At 43.7% G+C, this 20,097-nt stretch overlaps 1 protein-coding gene across 5 annotated transcripts in view; it reads right to left on the bottom strand.

Annotated features, from left to right (window-relative positions):
- Positions 1-20,097, bottom strand: part of LOC133238115 (ATP-binding cassette sub-family A member 17-like) — a 106,123-nt gene that overhangs the window by 62,146 nt on the left and 23,880 nt on the right. For all 5 annotated transcript variants that reach the window (XM_061400838.1, XM_061400837.1, XM_061400840.1 and 2 more), the window contains exons 5-10: positions 18,207-18,369; positions 16,318-16,577; positions 13,661-13,777; positions 12,626-12,743; positions 6,584-6,757; positions 579-751 (exon numbers count right to left, since the gene is read on the bottom strand). In XM_061400838.1, coding sequence (XP_061256822.1) covers positions 579-751; positions 6,584-6,757; positions 12,626-12,743; positions 13,661-13,777; positions 16,318-16,577; positions 18,207-18,369 — 1,005 coding nt within the window. The remainder of the gene's footprint in view (positions 1-578; positions 752-6,583; positions 6,758-12,625; positions 12,744-13,660; positions 13,778-16,317; positions 16,578-18,206; positions 18,370-20,097) is intronic.

The raw sequence follows: 20,097 nt of genomic DNA, 5'->3' as shown, positions 1-20,097 counted from the left end.
ACAGTGGCCTTTGCCAAGGCCTGAAGTGAGGACCTGTGCAATTCAGATGGGATCAGACTGAATCTGCAAGAGGACCGAATCAGGCATAAAGCGTTCAACTTTGTAAGAAAAATGCAGTCATTGTAGAAGAGAAGAGATTCTGAGAACTTCATGGGGTCATCAACAAAAGCTGTGCCCTCGGGTCACAGAGGTCTCAAAGAGCGCCAGGGCCTTGCCACCAGTCCCAGAGAAAAGAGGCCAAGGAGTCCTGAGGGCTCTAGCTCGTTGGGGTGGTATTCTGTGGGGGAATGTAGGGCCTGCCACTCAAGGGGGCCCATGAGACAGCCGCCACACTCTTAAGGGGCGTCTGCACAGGGAATCAGCAGTGGGGCAAGAGTCAGAGAGACTGAGACTCATTAATCATGCTCCTTTGGCAACCATAAGTTGACAGGTTTGGGGTGAATCCAGATTGGAGAACCCCAACTTAGATTTCTTGGAGTTTGAAGGTGAAACCAATATCACCAAGAGGGATAGGAACATTGATGACAAGCTATAAAAATCCTGGTGTCAACCTATAAAACAGCAGCATCAGTACTCACCGTGAGAAAGAAGTACCAGGGCTTGGGTATACCATACTCTCCTGGGAAGATGGCCTCCACATACCAGGCCACCAAGCCATATAAGACAGAGTCCAGCAGCAGCATCAGCAGCACCTGAGTGAAGTTAAACTCTCCTCCTATATGGCCCATGTTCCTCCACTGGACGCCTGTGCCTGTCAAAAGGGAGAACAGTCACCACAGCAGAGACAGAGAAAAGTTACCGGAGTTTTCCAATCAAACAGTGGAGACCAGGCCAATGAGAAGACTGGACTATTCGTCTCCGGAGTATTAAGAAACAAAAACAAGGCACAGGAAAGGAAAAGCTAACTGTTAGTTTCTCTTCTGAGATAAAACTCTTTTTTTTTTTTTTTCCTTTTGGCCACACCACACAGCTTGCAGGATCTTAGTCGCCTAACTAGGGATTGAACTAGGGCTCAGCAGAGAAAGTGTGGAGTCCTATCCACTAGGCCACCAGAGAATTCCCAATACAACATTTTTCTTATTGCCAGAATGGTCCCTTCCTACTCCTCCTGACCTGCTCCACTTGGGTTAATTCTTACTATGTAGGTCAGCACAGGTATCTCCTTCCCCAGCAAGCACACACCCTCTCCCTCTGGGATTACCTGCCTAACCCATGTGCATCTGGGTCCCCTGTGCAAGCTGTGAGCACTGCAGGCTCTACTCTGCACTGGAAATCTGCTCACCTACTGCCACCCCAGCTTGGGGCCAGGGACTGTCAGATTACCTCAGTTTCTCCAGTCTCTGGCCCAGGGCCTCACATGCAGCAGGTGCTTGGTACACATATGCTCCATGAAGAAAGGAAGGTGCTGAGAAAGGCCCTGGGACCGATTCCTGGGTGTGAATAAGGGCAGGTATCCTTTGTGATGCCAACGGTCTCATCAGAACGGAACTTGACTGTGCCTCTCACGTAAAGCACCCAAGATACCTGCACCTGCTGCCATACAGCAGGACTGAGGAGGTAGTAACTACCACCACCAGAGCAGGTAAATCAAGAACTGGTGAGCAGACGGACGGCTAGAATGGTGCTGACTAGTCACCTGGGGATGTTGTTCTGATTGTGTGTCTGGGTGGGTCTTGGAGTCTGTGTTTCTGACAAGTTCTCTCAGGGCTCTGATGCTGCTGGTACACAGGCCACGCTGTGAGGACCAACATCAGGAGGCCTCTGAGGCCCTTCCTGAGATGACATTCCCTGACTGGTGTCTGCCTCTGTGCCAATAAAGAGCTGTGCCTCTAACTGTGGCTTACAGACAGGTCTCGCAACCCTCAGCTGCCATAAACAGTCAGTGCACTCAGTTCATGAAGGGCAGGTGCATCCTTGTTCAGTGCAAGTCCAGTGTCCCAAGGAAAGGAAGAGTTGAGGCTCCTTCCGCACCTCAGCACACATTTGATTACCACTTTATTTATCAGGAATATACATTTCAAGCACAAAAAATGGAGTTTAACAAGCAATTACAAAGGAACTACCCTTGTGCAGCTACCACCTAACTCAATCCAACCCCAAAACCCCAGATATACACACCCCTGTTACAACTTCACCGCCATCTTTGTTTGTAGGCAGCATCTAGTTGGGTTTTGCATTTTTATCTAAACAGTCTCTTTTCACTTGGTTTTCATATTTACTGTGATTATTGACTGTCTGGATTAAAATCTACCACTTTGCCAGCTCTTTTTTATTTGGTCCAAATTTTTGTTTCTTTTTTCCTCTTTTTCTTGCATTAATAGGAATTTTTATGATTCCATTTTAGTTCCACTATTATTATTTATACCTCTAAATTTTGTTTTTCAGTTTTGTTCCAGGGTGTAAAGGGACTTCCCTGATGGCTCAGATGTAAGGAATCCACCCGCAATGCAGGAAACCCAGGTTCAATCCCTGAGTTGGGAAGATTCCCTTGGAGAAGGGAATAGCTACTCACTCCAGTATTCTTGCTAGAGAATTCCATGGACAGAGAAGCCTGGAAGGCTAAATACAGTCCATGGGGTCACAAAGAGTCGGACATAACTGAGTGACTAACAACACACACAGGGTGTAAAATCATCTTTAGAGTCTATATTCAATATTATTTGAAGATACTTCATGTGCAGTGTGAGGAACTTACAAAAAGTTTCCAGTTTCCAGCACTTCCCTCCCACCCTTTGCTACTGTTGTCATATGTTTTACTGTCACACAAGTTATTAGCAATTACACTGCTCCCATTTTTGCTTTAGACAGTCACTTCTCTTTTCGAGCCAAAAAAACTCCATAAAAGACAAAATAAATTCTATTTTCCATTTTTAGTGTTCTTTATTTTTTTGTGTAGATCCAAGGCAATGGCACCCCACTCCAGTACTCTTGCCTGGCGAATCCCATGGACGGAGGAGCCTGGTGGGCTGCAGTCCATGGGGTCGCTGGGAGTCTGAGACGACTGAGAGACTTCACTTTCACTCTTCACTTTCATGCATTGGAGAGGGAAATGGAACCCACTCCAGTGTTCTTGCCTTGAGAATCCCAGGGACGGGGAGCCTGGTGGGCTGCCGTCTATGGGGTCGCACAGGGTCAGACACAACTGAAGCAACTTAGCAGCAGCAGCAAGCTCCTGTCTGATATATTGTTTTTGCTCAAGGAACTCAACATTTCTTGGAATGTCTCCTAGCAATCAATTCTGTCACTTTTGTTTATTTGCAAGTCATCCCTGACTTTCTCCTGGATATAGAATTCTGGGTTGACAGGAGTTTTCTTCAGCACCTTAAACATGTCACTTTATTTCCTTCTAGCGTGTTTGTGTCTATTGGCTATTTGAATATGCTCTTTTTGTGAAGCACCTATTTTTGCCTATTTGCTTTTTTATACTACAAAGTACAATTTTTAATTGATTTCATGAATTCTTTAAATATGCTTTAAAAACAAGCATTTTGCAGGTTAAATGTGTTTCAAGTATCTTCTCCTACTCTGTAGCTTCTCTTTTCATTTTCCTTATGGTGTTCCTCAGTTTCAAGTCATTATTTATCAGTCTTTTCCTGACAGCTATTTTTGTGTCTTGTTTAAGAAATCTTTCCTACTTTAAGAACATGAACATACTCTCTTATATTATATCCAAAAAACTATAGTTTTTTGTCATTAGAAATGATTTCTGTGTATGGTGTGAATTCAAAGTCCAAGTTCAACTTTTTCCATAATGTTCTTCAGTTGCTCCAGCATTGTTCATTAAACCCTACTGCTCTGAAGCATTGTCTCTGATACCTAATAGTGCATTTGTCTGTCTCTTCTTTTCTGTTAGACTATTTGTCAACTATAATTTTAATTACTATTGCTTTATGATAAATCACAAAATCTGGGAAAGCACGTTTTTCTTTCTTGTTCTTCCTCAAGAGTTCTTGGCTCTTCTTGGTCGTTTATACTCCCATGTAAATCTGAGAATCAGCTCACTGAGTTCTATTAAAAAACAAACTGCTGGAGTTTGGACTGGGTAGGAGTAAGATGTTACTTGTTCGCACAATTCATACAATTATGTTTGAGAGTGAGGTGCTGCTGAAAGGAGTTTGGCAAATTCCCCTGCCCCTACATCTCTTTGATCCTGACTGTCCTTCCCTGACTTCTCAGTCTCCTTTGCAGTAGAAGAGGCCATGTGACACAATTCCTCTCCCCACACCACTTCCTCTTGACTTAACCAAGCTTTTGATTATTCTATTTTCTATTAAGTTTGAAAGTTTTACACTGTTTCTAGCCCTTTGCTGGTGGGCTCAGTAATGAATTACCAGATCTACTCTGCTGCAAAGTCTAAAGTTAATCAACATCTTTACTCTCCTTCCAGAAAGTATTTATCCTCATCGACTTCTGACTTTATCTCTTCAAAAATCCTTTTATGTATTCTAATTTCATTTCTTAAAAAAAAAACCATAAAGACATTATCATCATTATTATTTTATACGATATACAGGGATTTCCCTGGTGGTCCAGTGGTTAAGACTCCATGTCCCATTGCTGGCAGGGGCATGGGTTCCATCCCCAGTCAGGGAACTAGATCCCACTGCCTCAACTAGACTCTGCATATCCAAAAAAAATTTTTAAGAGGTAATGCATTAATACAATGACATCTTTGTTTTGTTTCTCAATTGGTTCAGAAATTAAGGAGGAGGGAAAGGCATTATTTACTGGGCCTCTTAAAAATTAAAACGAATCTAGTAAATTAGTTTACTAATACAAAACGATGGTTTTTCTAGTAGTCATGCATGGATGTGAGCGTTGAACTATAAAGAAAGCTGACAGCTGAAGAATTAATGTTTTTGAACTGTGGTGTTGGAGAAGACTCTTGAGAGTCCCTTGGACTGCAAGGAGATTAAACCAGTCCATCCTAAAGGAAATCAGTCCTGAATATTCATTGGAAGGACTGATGGTGAAGCTGAAGCTCCAGTACTTTGGCCACCTGATGCAAAGAACTGACTCATTGGAAAAGACCCTGATGCTGGGAAAGATTGAAGGCAGGAGGAGAAGGGGATGACAGATGATGACATGATTGGATGGCATCACTGACTCCATGGATATGGGTTTGGGTGGATTCCGGGAGTTGGTGATGGACAGGGAGGCCTGGCGTGCTGCAGTTCATGGGGTCGCAAAGAGTCAGACACAACTGAGCGACTGAACTAAACTGAACTGAAAAAAAAAAAAAAGAGGCCAAAATGTTTCTGCCATACAACCACAGGTCTGATTTATGTTGTATTAATATACAGTTGTTCCATGTCCAGTTCTAACTGTTGCTTCCTGACCTGCATATAGGTTTCTCAAGAGGCAGATCAGGTGGTCTGGTATTCCCATCTCTTTCAGAATTTTCCACAGTTTATTGTGATCCACACAGTCAAAGGCTTTGGCATAGTCAATAAAGCAGAAATAGACGTTTTCTGGAACTCTCTTGCTTTTTCGATGATCCAGCAGATGTTGGCAATTTGGTCTCTGGTTCCTCTGCCTTTTCTAAAACCAGCTTGAACATGTGGAAGTTCACAGTTCATGTATTGCTGAAGCCTGGCTTGGAGAATATTGAGGATTACTTTACTAGCGTGTAAGAGGAGTGCAATTGTGCAGTACTTCTACCAGACCACCTGACCTGCCTCTTGAGAAACCTATATGCAGGTCAGGAAGCAACAGCTGGAACTGGACATGGAACAACAGGCTGGTTCCAAATAGGAAAAGAAGTATGTCAAGGCTGTATATTGTATACAGGGCAGTAAAGAGACCTGCAAACTAGACCCAACTTCAACTCCTATCCCTGCTATCTGCTGCAAAACCAACTGTGTCACTTGGGATGTGGACTCTGGTGATAAAAACTAACACTGAGCAATGAAGCAACTTGCTGGAGTGTTCAGAGTGCATCACCCTAGCACCACTGAAATGTGAAACAGTTTCACTCAGTAAGTACTGAGACCCCACAGGGCGCAGCATCCTACATTTAGATTGATATGTTGGCTGCAATCTTCTGCAATGACTGTAGGTGTTGTGGAAACTCTTCAAACTTCAGAAACATGAGACAAATGAAAACTTGGCATTGTGCTTTCCACCCCAAAGTATGTAAGCTGTAAGGGAGCTAGGACACATCTGATGAAGGTCCCTTAGACTAGCTTGTTGTGAAAGAAGACCCATCTGGAACCCAAGAGGATATAATATGGTATCTGCAACAGCACAACATCATCTGTGAAGTTCTGAGGGGTTATTTGAACTTCTAATCATAACTCTATGCATTTTAGATCCATACAATTATATAGGCATATAATTCCCTAAATCATCAGCATGCTTTAGTTTTTCCCCAAAACTACATTGCAATCTGCACAGTCTAAGCTTTATTCCATATTTCCTAAGTATTCCTTACAGTGCCTATCATCGATATAAGTATACTATAAATGCTCTGAACACTGAATAAAATGAACCAGTCATGTTTACTTGGAAATAAAGGTCAACTTTGCCTGTCAGGAAATGGCAAGATATTAAGGCAGTTTACCTTGAGAAAGGTATGGCTCACCTCTTGCTTCAAATGTGGAGATTAATCGGACTCCCAGTGCCATGGCAACGTTGGAGAGGAGGCAAAAGGCAATCTTTTGGAAGGAGCTCCTTTGGCTGTATGTGAACGCGATGTAGAGATAAGGGAGGTAGGTGAAGAAGAAGATGATGCCTCCTGAGGCAGTGGCAACATGAGCTGCAGATTCAGAAGGCAGAAATGAAAAGAGTTTCATCAATAATGCACAAGCAGTCTTTTCAGAAATTTTGATAGAAACCTTTTATACTTGCACTTCCACTATCAAAAGACGAAGAGGATTTGTTGCACTTTAAAAAAATGAATACATCTTATGAAAATGCACAAGCATTTAACTGCCTAGAACTTCCTCTAATAGTGCATTAATAACATCTCCAACAGTAAAAACCGTCTTCTTCAAAGATGAAAGTGAAAGTCACTCAGTCATACCCTACTCTCTGCAACCCCATGAACTATGTATGTGCATCTCCAGGCCAGAACACTGGAGTGGGTAGCCCTTCCCTTTTCCAGGGGATCTTCCCATCCCAGGGATAGAACCCAGGTCTCCCGCATTGCAGGTGGATTCTTTACCAGCTGAGCCACAAGGGAAGCCCAAGAATATTGGAATGCGTAGCCTATCACTTCTCCAGGGGATCTTCCTGGCCTGGGAATCAAACTGGGGTCTCCTGCGTTGTAGGCAGATTCTTTACCAACTGAGCTATCAGGGAAGCCCAAAGATGAGTGGTAGATTAAACAGCATCGAGAGGAGATACCCCGCGAACAAGGCCAGGGGCGGCGGCCGGGAGGAGCTACCCCACGCCCGAGGCCAGGGGCGGCGGCCGAGAGGACCAACCCCACATCTAAGAAGCAGTGGCTGCGTGGGCGCAGGAGGGCCTAGAGGAGCTATCCCATGTTGAAGGTCAGGAAGGGCGGTGGTGAGGAGATACCCCTCATCCAAGGTAAGGAGCAATGGCTGCGTTTTGTTGGAGCAGCTGTGAAGAGATACCCCATGCCCAACGTAAGAGAAACACAAGTAAGTTGGTAGGTGTTGCAAGAGGGTATCAGAGAGCAGACACACTGAAACCATACTCACAGAAATCTAGTCAATCTAATCAAACTAGGACCACAGCCTTGTCTAACTCAATGAAACTAAGCCATGCCCGTGGGGCCACCCAAGATGGGCGGGTCATGGTGGAGAGATCTGACAGAATGTGGTCCACTGGAGAAGGGAATGGCAAACCACTTCAGTATTCTTGCCTTGAGAACCCCATGAACAGTATGAAAAGGCAAAATGATAGGATATTGAAAGAGGAACTCCCCAGGTCAGTAGGTGCCCAATATGCTACTGGAGATCAGTGGAGAAATAACTCCAGAAAAAATGAAGGGATGGAGCCAAAGCAAAAACAATACCCAGCTGTGGATGTGACTGGTGATAGAAGCAAGGTCCGATGCTGTAAAGAGCAATATTGCATAGGAACCTGGAATGTCAGATCCATGAATCAAGGCAAATTGGAAGTGGTCAAACAAGAGATGGCAAGAGTGAACGTCGACATTCTAGGAATCAGCGAACTAAAATGGACTGGAATGGGTGAATTTAACTTAGATGACCAATTATATCTACCACTGTGGGCAGGAATCCCTCAGAAGAAATGGAGTAGCCATCATGGTCAACAAAAGAGTCCGAAATGCAGTACTTGGATGCAATCTCAAAAATGACAGAAAGATCTCTGTTTGTTTCCAAGGCAAACCATTCAGTATCACAGTAATCCAAGTCTATGCCCCAACCAGTAACGCTGAAGAAGCTGAAGTTGAACGGTTCTATGAAGACCTACAAGAACTTTTAGAACTAACACCCAAAAAAGATGTCCTTTTCATTATAGGGGACTGGAATGTAAAAGTAGGAAGTCAAGAAACACCTGGAGTAACAGGCAAATTTGGCCTTGGAATATGGAATGAAGCAGGGCAAAGACTAATAGAGTTTTGCCAAGAAAATGCAGTGGTCATAGCAAACATCCTCTTCCAACAACACAAGAGAAGACTCTATACGTGGACATCACCAGATGGTCAACACCGAAATCAGACTGATTATATTCTTTGCAGCCAAAGATGGAGAAGCTCTATACCGTCAACAAAAACAAAACCAGGAGCAGACTGTGGCTCAGATCATGAACTCCCTATTACCAAATTCAGACTTAAATTGAAGAAAGTATGGAAAACCACTAGACCATTCAAGTATGACCTAAATCAAATCCCTTATGATTATACAGTGGAAGTGAGAAATAGATTTAAGGGACTAGATCTGATAGAGTGCCTGATGAACTATGGAATGAGGTTCGTGACAGTGTACAGGAGACAGGGATCAAGACCATCCCCATGGAAAAGAAATGCAAAAAAGCAAAATGGCTGTCTGGGGAGGCCTTACAAATAGCTGTGAAAAGAAGAGAAGCGAAAAGCAAAGGAGAAAAGGAAAGATATAAGCATCTGAATGCAGAGTTCCAAAGAATAGCAAGAAGAGATAAGAAAGCCTTCTTCAGCGATCGATGCAAAGAAACAGAAGAAAACAACAGAATGGGAAAGACTAGAGATCTCTTCAAGAAGATTAAGAGATACCAAGGGAACATTTCATGCAAAGATGTGCTTGATAAAGGACAGAAATGGTATGGACCTAACAGAAGCAGAAGATATTACGAAGAGGTGGCAAGAATACACAGAAGAACTGTACAAAAAAAGATCCTCACGACCCAGATAATCACGATGGTGTGATCACTCATCTAGAGCCAGACATTCTGGAATGTGAAGTCAAGTGGGCCTTAGAAACCATCACTATGAACAAAGCTAGTGGAGGTGATGGAATTCCAGCTGAGCTATTTCAAAACCTGAAAGATGATGCTGTGAAAGTGCTGCACTCAATATGCCAGCAAATTTGGAAAACTCAGCAGTGGCCACAGGACTGGAAAAGGTCAGTTTGCATTCCAATCCCAAAGAAAGGCAATGCCAAAGAATGCTCAAACTACCGCACAATTGCACTCATCTCACATGCTAGTAAAGTAATGCTCAAAATTCTCCAAGCCAAGCTTCAGCAATACGTGAACCTTGAACTTCCAGATGTTCAAGCTGGTTTTAGCAAAGGCAGAAGAACCAGAGATCAAATTGCCAACATCCGCTGGATCATCGAAAAAGCAAGAGAGTTCCAGAGAAACATCTATTTCTGCTTTCTTGACTATGCCAAAGCCTTTGACTGTGTGGATCACAATAAACTGTGGAAAATTCTTCAAGAGATGGGAATACCAGACTACCTGACCTGCCTCTTGAGAAATCTGTATGTAGGTCAGGAAGCAACAGTGAGAACTGGACATGGAACAACAGACTGGTTCCAAATAGGAAAAGAAGTATATCAAGGCTGTATATTGTCGCCCTGCTTATTTAACTTCTATGCAGAGTACATCATGAGAAACACTGGACTGAAAGAAACACAAGCTGGAATCAAGATTGTTGGGAGAAATATCAATAACCTCAGATATGCAGATGACACCACCCTTATGGCAGAAAGTAAAGAGGAACTAAAAAGCCTCTTGATGAAAGTGAAAGTGGAGAATGAAAAAGTTGGCTTAAAGCTCAACATTCAGAAAACGAAGATCATGGCATCCGGTCCCATCACTTCATGGGAAATAGATGGGGAAACAGTGGAAACAGTGTCAGACTTTACTTTTTGGGGCTCCAAAATCACTGCAGATGGTGACTGCAGCCATGAAATTAAAAGACGCTTACTCCTTGGAAGGAAAGTTATGACCAACCTAGATAGCATATTCAAAAGCAGAGACATTACTTTGCCAACAAAGGTCCGTAGGCTATGGTTTTTCCTGTGGTCATGTATGGATGTGAGAGTTGGACTGTGAAGAAAGCTGAGCACCGAAGAATTGATGCTATTGAACTGTGGTGTTGGAGAAGACTCTTGAGAGTCCCTTGGACTGCAAGGAGATCCAACCAGTCCATTCTGAAGGAGATCAGCCCTGGGATTTCTTTGGAGGGAATGATGCTGAAGCTGAAACTCCAGTATTTTGGCCACCTCATGTGAAGAGTTGACTCATTGGAAAAGACTCTGATGCTGGGAGGGATTGGGGGCAGGAGGAGAAGGGGACGACAGAGGATGAGATGGCTGGATGGCATCACCGACTCGATGGACATGAGTTTGGGTGAACTCCAGGAGTTGGTGATGGACAGGGAGGCCTGGCATGCTGCAATTCATGGGGTTGCAAAGAGTCAGACACGACTGAGCGAGTGAACTGAACTGAACTGAAGCACAGTGGTTTCAGATTTGGAGATAAACCTATCAAATGGAAGTCTGGGAAAGGAATATAAAATAAAGGCAAACATTTGCATTCCAGGAAATTAAGAGAACAAGGATCGAAAATGTAAGGATTGCATACATAACATAAAGAACCACCATTAAGGCATCAGGCAGCCCTTCACTGAACCCGACCACATGAATGATGGCTAACTCTGGGTCTCCTCTAGCTTCTCTGAATTTGTTTCTTTTGTAAAGGCTGATAATAATTGCTAATATGTTATAAGTGCTATCATTTTCCAGAGAAATGGATATGGAATCTTTGGATCTGTTCAAAGTCAGGATAAACACTGAGATGCAAATGCAGTGCTCTGAGGCCAGAACAAGAGCTTCTGATATGTAACAAGTAAATCTAGTTGTTGATCTACTTGATATATAGTAGTGTGCATCTGTTAGTCCCATACTCCTAATTTATTCTCTCCCTTTTCCCTTTGCTAACAAGTTTGTTTTCTATGTCTGTGAGTCTGTTTCTGTTTTTTAAGTAAGTTCATTGGTATTTTTTCCAGATTCCACATGTAAGTAATATCATATGATATTTGCCTTGCTCTGTCTGACTTACTTCACTTAGTATGATAATCTCTAGGTCTATTCATGTTGCTACAAATGGCATTATTTCATCCTTTTTTATGGCTAATATTCCATTCTCTATACACCACATCTTATTTATTCACTCATCTGCTGACAGACACTAATGTTGCTTTCATGTCTTGACCATTGCAAATAATGTTGCTATGAACATTGGGGGGCAAGTATCTTTTTGAATTACAGTTTTTCTCTTTTACAGATATATGACCAGGAGTGGGACTGCTGGACCATATGGTAATTTTTTAAAAACTTTTATTTATTTTTGGCTGCACTGGGTCTTCACTGCAGTGAGCAGGCGTTTCTCTAGTTGTGGGGAGCCAGGGCTACTCTCTAGCTGCGGCACACAGACTTCTTGTTGTGGGGGCTTCTCTAGTTGCAGAGTATGGGCTCTAAGGTGAGCTTCAGTAGCTGTGGTGCACAGGCTCGGCTGTCCCATGGCATGGTGGATCTTCCTGGGAAACTGGAAGGTCCAGGAAGATCTGAACCAGAGATCGAACCCATGTCCCCTGCATTGGCAGGAGGATTTTTATCCACTGCGCCACCAGGGAATTCCCCAAGGTCTCTTAAAACCTCTTTTTTTGTGTCACCAGCTGCCAGGCCTGTGCTCCATTAGTGTTTCTATCTGCACCTCTCTAGGTTGACCCATAACTCAATTCTCCTGCACTCTTTGGCATCAGTTCTTATTTTTGCCTTTCATGATTCATCTATTCTACCTATCATTTTAGAGGTAACACCCCTCCTGACAGAACCAAATTGCCAGGAGTTCCTCTTTTATTATGGCATCTTACTATTGTTATGCCACAACTTCACAATCAGGACCTGGAAAATTATCTGCCCTGGATGTCTTACCCCTTCTTTCCTTCCAAACTGTGACTTATCATTTCCATCTATTTTGAAGTAACATTTAGAAGCCCAGAGAAGCATAAAAGCGTACATATACGGAGATAATTTCACATGTCTTTAATGGTGAATGGAATTATTCCATTGTTAAAGTAATCATACAAGTGAAAAATTGATTCTGAAGGAATAATAATTAATGCCATAGGTAATGGAAATAGCAATGCTACCAAGAAAAGAAGTTATAAACACATTCCCTGACAGAAAATTGTATCAGGACTCACCTTTTTGGAAGAAAGTGCTGATCATGAATGCAAAGAAAATTGTGGCAATTGCGAAACACATTAGAAACACAAATATCAAACTAGGGTCACTGTTTCCGAACACTGCTGACTCGTCAAACTACAAAACAATCACAGTGTACGTAATTCTTACATGGAAAGAATGAAGAAAAGGCGTAAAAGACCCTTATAACAATGTGTAGATTAAAAAAAAAAAACAGGATTATCTTAAATAAAACAATATATACATAGGTTTTTAAGGCAGACCTTTAATCTAGCCTCCATTACCATTTACAAATTACGCTCTGTGTTTATGCCTTTTTTAAGGAAAGCATAAGCTTGAATTCAATTTCTGGCCCAATGTCAATGTTCTTTTTGCTTTAATAAGAGAGTTTATCCTATTTACCATTATAACTACTACAAATAATTTTAGTATTCCTTTTGATATCTTATATCTCCTCTTTTTATTGTTTTCAGGCAATTTTCTTTGTTTATATATTTTGCTATATAGTCTGAGTTTTCCTGCCTTTCTACATTCAAAATGCCCCAATTTTGGTAATTTAGCAGGCAAATTTTCATGTATCCATATTATAATTTAGTTATTAAACACAAGTTAGTGAATTGGAACACAAAATTCCATTGACAGCATAAAAGGAAAAATTAACAAGATACCTGGGCATAAAAAGAATGTTCTTAACTTTTATAATAGCTTTTTCAATTATTTACAGAGCACAAAATTTGCAATGTTTTAAAGTTTATAACTCAACTTTCCTAATGAACTAATCACACTCAGGCCCACTACTTGAAGACCGGAGAAGTGGAGGGAGGGCAAAGTTCTCCCAGATCATAAATTTCAATGCTTCCTCTGCCAAAGGCTGAGCAAATACCACCACATGTCAACCTGAGGTTTTTAAAATGTTCATCAATTACTGTGTTTTCACCATGTCTTGAATCTCACCACCACCAGCCACACCACACCATACTCTCCCCCCATTATCTTCAGAGCTTAGCACATCCTGAAAGACAAGAGACATGTACCTCTATGCAGAAGAGAACGGTCATGAAAGAAACAACAATGGAGGCAGAAATGAAGAACACGATGAACCAAGCCACCCAGTGTTGCCAGCTGTGCAGCCCCATCATGCACATATACTCCTAGAAAAAGCGAAAGAACCAGACGTTACAGGGTCTTCAGGCTCAGTCTGAACTGGTCTGGTTTAGCTGTCTGTTACTGAAACCTGAGCAGTCTGGGATAAAGGGTCCCACGTGTGTCCCGGGAAGAGGCAGATCATGAATGTGATGGGGACTGAGTTGCAAAGAGATCAACAAACCAGACAGTGGAGTTTCTCTGGGAGAGACAGATCTTGGGTTAAAATTATTCTTCTTTTGTTATGGTTAGTAAACTGCTGGCTCATTCATTTATTGAACACTGACTATCCGTGAATGGCTCCTATGGCCCTGAGGATAGAATCTAAACTCCTCGGCATCCTGTGGTCTGGTCACAGAAAATCTTCCTATAATTCACTAAACACATCTCAACCTCTTTGTCTTTTTTGTTTGCTTTGCCGCTCACACATGTTGCTCTGACTCTTTCTTCTCTCATTCTCTCTTTACCTATTGAAATCTTGCTTGATTTTCAAAACCTAGTTCAAGTGTTACCTGCTCTGTGAAGCCTTCTCTGCTCAGCTCCGCCCTTGCCCCATACAGCCATCACATCCACACATCCCATTACCCAAGCACTGGGGGCTCCTTTGTAACATGTGACCTTACTACCATGAATCACCCAAGGAAAAGGATGGTGTCATTTGTATCTGTAACTCATATGCATATGTCTAGCAAACACAGGTGAAAAAAATGTCTGGTAAGTGAATAAAAGCAAAGCTCTATGCTGGGTACCATGCAGAAAAAATACCACAGGCAGAGCGACTGCATTCCAAAAGTTCACAGTCTTGTACTGGAGATAAATATGTGGTAACAACCCTGTATACTCCATGCCCTAAGTACAGAAATAGAGTTTTTATCTTTTATAAAGATCAGAAGTGGTAGTAGGTCAATGAATCAAAAACGAGTTGGTTAAAGCAGGGAATCACAAAAATGACATACACATGATTTAAAACCTGACCTTCACTTAAAGCACATAAACGGGTAATGTGTGCCAGTACTGCGATGTCAGAACACGAACTCTTCTTCTGAAGTGTGTGCTTTTGAGCTCACGTGATTGTGCGGAGTCTTCACTGGGGTGCAGGCTTTTCGCTAGCTGTGGCGAGCTAGGGCTACTCCTCACTGTGGTCCACGGGCTTCTCATTGCGGTGGCTTCTCTTGCAGTGGAGCATGGGCTCCAGGGACCACAGGCTTCACTAGCTGCGACACACAGGCTCAGTAACAGCAGCTCGCGGGCCCAGAGCACGTGCATTCAGTGGTTGTGGCCCACAGGCTTAGCTGCTCCACAGCACGTGGGATCTTCCAGGCCCAGGGATGGAACCTGTGTCTCCTGCATTGGCAGGTGGATTTTGTACCGCTGAGACGCCAAAGAAGGCCTTCCGATTTCTTATTTAATATTACATCTTCTGTTGTATGTGGTTTTTTTTGTGTGTGTATGTGATTTCCTTTGTTTTCTATCTTTTGGTATATGGACTATATTTTCTTTCTTTTTATTTTCTCCAGGGTTTTAAGAATTAAATGTCCTACTTTTCAATACTATTTGGTGTTTACTTTTAAGCTTTTCAAAAGTGTTCTTTATTCTTGTCTAGAAAGCAAACTCAAGTGTGAAATAGGAAACACACAACCAAGTCAATGATCTGGGTGAAAATATTTGATATCCGCCCTCTTCGCTCCACCAATCTGTTGCCGAAATGACTTAACAAATAGTAAAGAGAAAACTCCCTCCCTGAGCTGGCAATGAAAAAGGGTTTCCAACGGCACACCAGAAGCTTCTGGCTTCCGTGGAGCTGTTCACTCCATGCAGAGCCAAGTGGAGAGGCCTGCCATCAGGCCCTGTCTCAGCAGCACCCGTCGCAGTGGGTTAAGATCCCTACCTTCCACCACATCTGATTAAGCAGGAAACGCCCCCTTGCCCACGGCCTCCCACGGCAGACTGATCACATGAGAAGGCAGAGCAAACCAGACATCACTGGTGAGGCCACGCGTGGCTCACAGAGCCACTGGCCACCTATCTTAGTACATAAGAATCAACAAAAAGAGAAGAAAGCGGAGAGACTGAGAAGATTTTCTTAAAGAGCAAAAAGTGAGGAGAGAAGTAACAAGAGAGGTTACGTAAGGAACAGAGGAGGGCAGAAAGATCTACCCTATCTTAAGTTGTGGCTTCTAGAGAACGCTCCCTGTCTACCTTGCCACAAAATTAGACTGAGTTAATTTTGGATGATTATTCTTCTCATTTGTCAGTTAGTCAGTTCACAAACATTTTCGCACAGCTGTCGTGTGTGAGGCAGTGTGCTGGCAAGTCAGGAACCTAGGACAGACACTCCTCTTCTGAAAGTAAGAGTTCACCTAATGACATGAACTAAGCTGAAAGCCGGTTAAAATGGTGAAAGAACATCCAAGTTCCAGCTCACCCCAAAGGCTGCTCTCACACCTAAAGCCACCTCTCACCTGCCCTGGCCGCCCTCCTACCCTGGCCATCGTTTATTAGCAGTTCCCACACATTCCTGGCCACCTGTCTGTTATGACAGGATTACCTTCAGCTTTCTCTCCTTCTCCAGTACAATGGAATTGATGGTGATGAGCTCAATGCAGATGAAGCTGAGCATAAGGAAAACAGGGAACTCATTCTGAAGGACCAGGAAGAAGATGTCCCGCACATATGCACCATGTGGGAATCTCTTCAGAAGCACACTGAGGCTCTGAAACAGCCCGGTCGTCTCCGTGGGAGCGTGGTGCCACATGATGGCTCTATCTGTCGCATGCTGTATGGCCAGGAAGCCTTCTTGGTAGTATCCTACACGAAAAAGCAGTGGATACAAACACAAGAGATTAAGGACAAAGATGCAAAACAACGGATAATTCAGATGGGTGATGGCTAGCCATTCATACAGTCAGGAATAGAAAAGGCACTGCTATAGCCACGGTGCTACGATATGGAAGAAAAAGTCACAGTGGGACTCGTGTGGCTGAGGGATGGTGTCTTTTATCAGAAATAGGGTAAACGGGAGTTCTGGGCAGACAGATGAGGGATACCCAAGACAACCATCCTTGGGGCAGGGGGGCTTCTCCTCCCGAGTCCTCAGGCTCTGGGGAGGGTGAACACTCTGCAGTTGTGCTCTGCACCACACAGGAAGAGTCAAATTCAAAGAACTTGGAAGACATAGCCCCTCTCAACTGCTGTGACCTTTCCCTGAACTGTCCCTGCTGTAGTCCAAGGGTTATGGTCACTGAATTTTGCTGCCAGACCTCAAAACCAGTCTTCACCATAAGCAACCCTTGTTTCAATACAGCATAGCTGGTGTGCCAAGGTCACCTTTTGGGAACAATAAATAGATCGAAAGGCAAAGATCCCTGGTCCTGGAGTTTTCTAAGAAATAATGGCCTATGTCCAAGCAAGGGTCGCCAGCCCTCCATACCGGCAGAGCTGAGTGGGGTATGCCAGCATTAGGGTAGAGAGGACTGAGGTCTTCTGGTGGCCGAGACCTAGGGAGGCCTCCAGATGTGTCAGGATGAAAAAGGCAGGAACAAATTGTTAACCATAAAAGTCTGGGAACTGTTACATATCCGTGATTGCAAGCAGGAGAACTGCCACACAACTGCTGATACCCTTTCTAGAATTACATGACACTATAAACCCTGGGACTTGGATTCCCACTTGGGGGGCTTGCAAGCCCAAAGCTTCAGGTCAATAGTGTGGCCACTCTACAAGGTGCTGCAGACTGGCGACTTAGTTTTCTAAGAGCAGTTCATCCTCGAGGGCCCAGAGAGGACAGTCACCCTAAACCCCTCATGAAGACCGAGACCAAAACACGACAGGGGTTTGGAGGGCACAAGTCCCAGAGAGGCCTGGTTCATGCGCCTCCAGTCAGGAGGCCACTGCTTACCGTGGAGGAAGCAGGATGCGCGAGTCTCCGCGCCGCCCCACTGTCTTCCCTCAGTGCAGGGAGCTAACGGCAAGTACACACTGTTATAAGCGGGAACATAGAGAAAGCACTCATTCTTGTAAAATGCTTCCATTCTTCTCTTGAACAATTCAGTATCATTACAAAACAATTAGCGGCTAAACTGCTGGACTAACTTACTCTAGAATGTAAGCATTTTACTAAATGCCACATTCTTTTTTTTTAATGTTAATTTATTTGGCTGCACTGGGTCTTAATCGTGGCACATAGGATCTTTTAGCTGTGGCATGTGGGATCTAGCTCCCTGAGCCGGGATTGAACCCAGGCCCCCCACATTAGGAACACAGAGTCTTAGCCACTGGACCACCAGGGTAGTTCCCTGAATGCCACATTTCTAAATGCACTGCTTCAACCTCTTCTGAAATGTTAGTTTAGCGAGTGTTCAGACACAAAAACAACACAAATGGCGTCATTAAGACTGGATGAAACCAGCTCACGACGATGCACAGAGGCTTCCTCACCTGGAGCTCCCCCTTCAGAAACTCCATAGTCTCGGGGCTCTTGGCTTAGGTTAGGAGGATAAAGAAAGGATGTGAGCCAGCCTTGCATGTCATCTTGTTGGAGGATTAACCTCAAGGATAAATAATTCCTCTGAAAGAAACTGAAGCGCAAGTAGTACTTAACCTATGAAGAACAGAGAGAAAACAAATGCAGTCATGAGATCGAGGAACTCAGAAACGGAACAGGACACAGCAAGGGTGTGCCTGACGTTAGCTGTGACAGGAGGAAGGGCACCTGCGTGGGCAGACATCCTCTGGGGGCACACGCGGACGTGTCTTCCCTGCATCCTTCTGTGACCAGCCTAAGAAACAAGAGGGGTCACGACTCCCGTCAGGAAAGCACTGAAAAGGCTCTGAGTGCAGGCTCTGGAGCCAGACCACCGGGATCCAAACCCCCGTCTCCTAATGAGCAGCCACAGCAATCTGGGCAAGTTACCTCACCTTGCCTAGGCTTCCTCATCAGTAAAACAGGAATGATGTTAACAGTACCTACCTCCAAGGTGCCGTGGGATCAAATAAGATGGTCCCTGGGATGGGCCTGGCATTTGTAAGTGTCCAACATCCTGCACTAGTTCTAACAGCTGATTGTTAGATAGACTGCACCAGTTCCAGTTCAGTTGCTCAGTCATGTCTGACTCTTTGCGACCCCATGAAGTGCAGCATGCCAGGCCTCCCTGTCGATCATCAACTCCCGAAGTTCACTCAAACCCATGTCCATTGAGTCGGTGATGCCATCCAACCATCTCATTCTCTGTCGTCCCCTTTTCCTCCTGCCCTCAAGCCCTCCCAGCATCAGGGTCTTTTCAAATGAGTCAGCTCTTCGCATGAGGTGGCCAAAGTATCGGAGTTTCAGCTTTAGCATCAGTCCTTCCAAAGAACACCCAGGACTGATCTCCTTTAGAATGGACTGGTTGGATCTCCTTGCAGTCCAAGGGACTCTCAAGAGTCTTCTCCAACACCATAGTTCAATAGCATCAATTCTTTAGCGCTCAGCTTTCTTTATAGTCCAACTCTCACATCCATACATGACCACTGGAAAAACCATAGCCTTGACTAGATGGACCTTTGTTGACAAAGTAATGTCTCTGCTTTTCAATATGTTGTCTAGGTTGGTCATAGCTTTCTTTCTAAGGAGTAAGCATCTTTTAATTTCATGGCTGCAATCACCATCTGCAGTGATTTTGGAGCCCAGAAAAATAAAGTCAGCCACTGTTTCCACTGTTTCCCCATCTATTTGCCACAGCAGAGCACAAAAGCTATACATCAGTGGTTTTTCCATCCTAAAGCAGAAATCAAATATTCTGATATTTAAAACACTGCCTTTTCCTTAAATGAACAGATCCACCATATCTGAAGTCCATGGGATTAGTAATAATGACAATTACTATTCCTTCTGGAAAATGCCTCTGCTCCAGGCCCCATTCTAAGCACTTTATAGGCATAAAACTCATTTAATCCTCACACTGGTTCTAAGAGTTAGGAACTACTATTAGTTCCATTACACTGATAGAGAAACTAAGGCCCAAGAATGACAGTGACTATCCCAAGGTTACACAGGAGGAAGTACAGAACTGGGACTCCAGTCTATGGGGTTGGGCACTGAGGCTCCCTTCTGTAGCCCAGTGGCTGAAAATATGCCATCCTGTACCCTCAGGACACAAGCTCACTCCAAAATGCCTTCTCTTTTGAAGAATAAGAAAACAGGATTTAAGATATGAAATCAGGAGTATTGTCTGATCTCCTCTGGATATAAGACAGCCACCAGCCGACAAAGCTGATGAGCCACAGCTCGGTAACAGGATTGCTTACTGAACTCATGTTGATGGCGGGCATCATGAGAAGACTGTGACAG

This window comes from Bos javanicus, chromosome 25, assembly GCF_032452875.1.
Source record: "Bos javanicus breed banteng chromosome 25, ARS-OSU_banteng_1.0, whole genome shotgun sequence".
Taxonomy (NCBI): Eukaryota; Metazoa; Chordata; class Mammalia; order Artiodactyla; family Bovidae; genus Bos; species Bos javanicus.
This window is presented reverse-complemented; position numbering and strand designations above follow the sequence as displayed.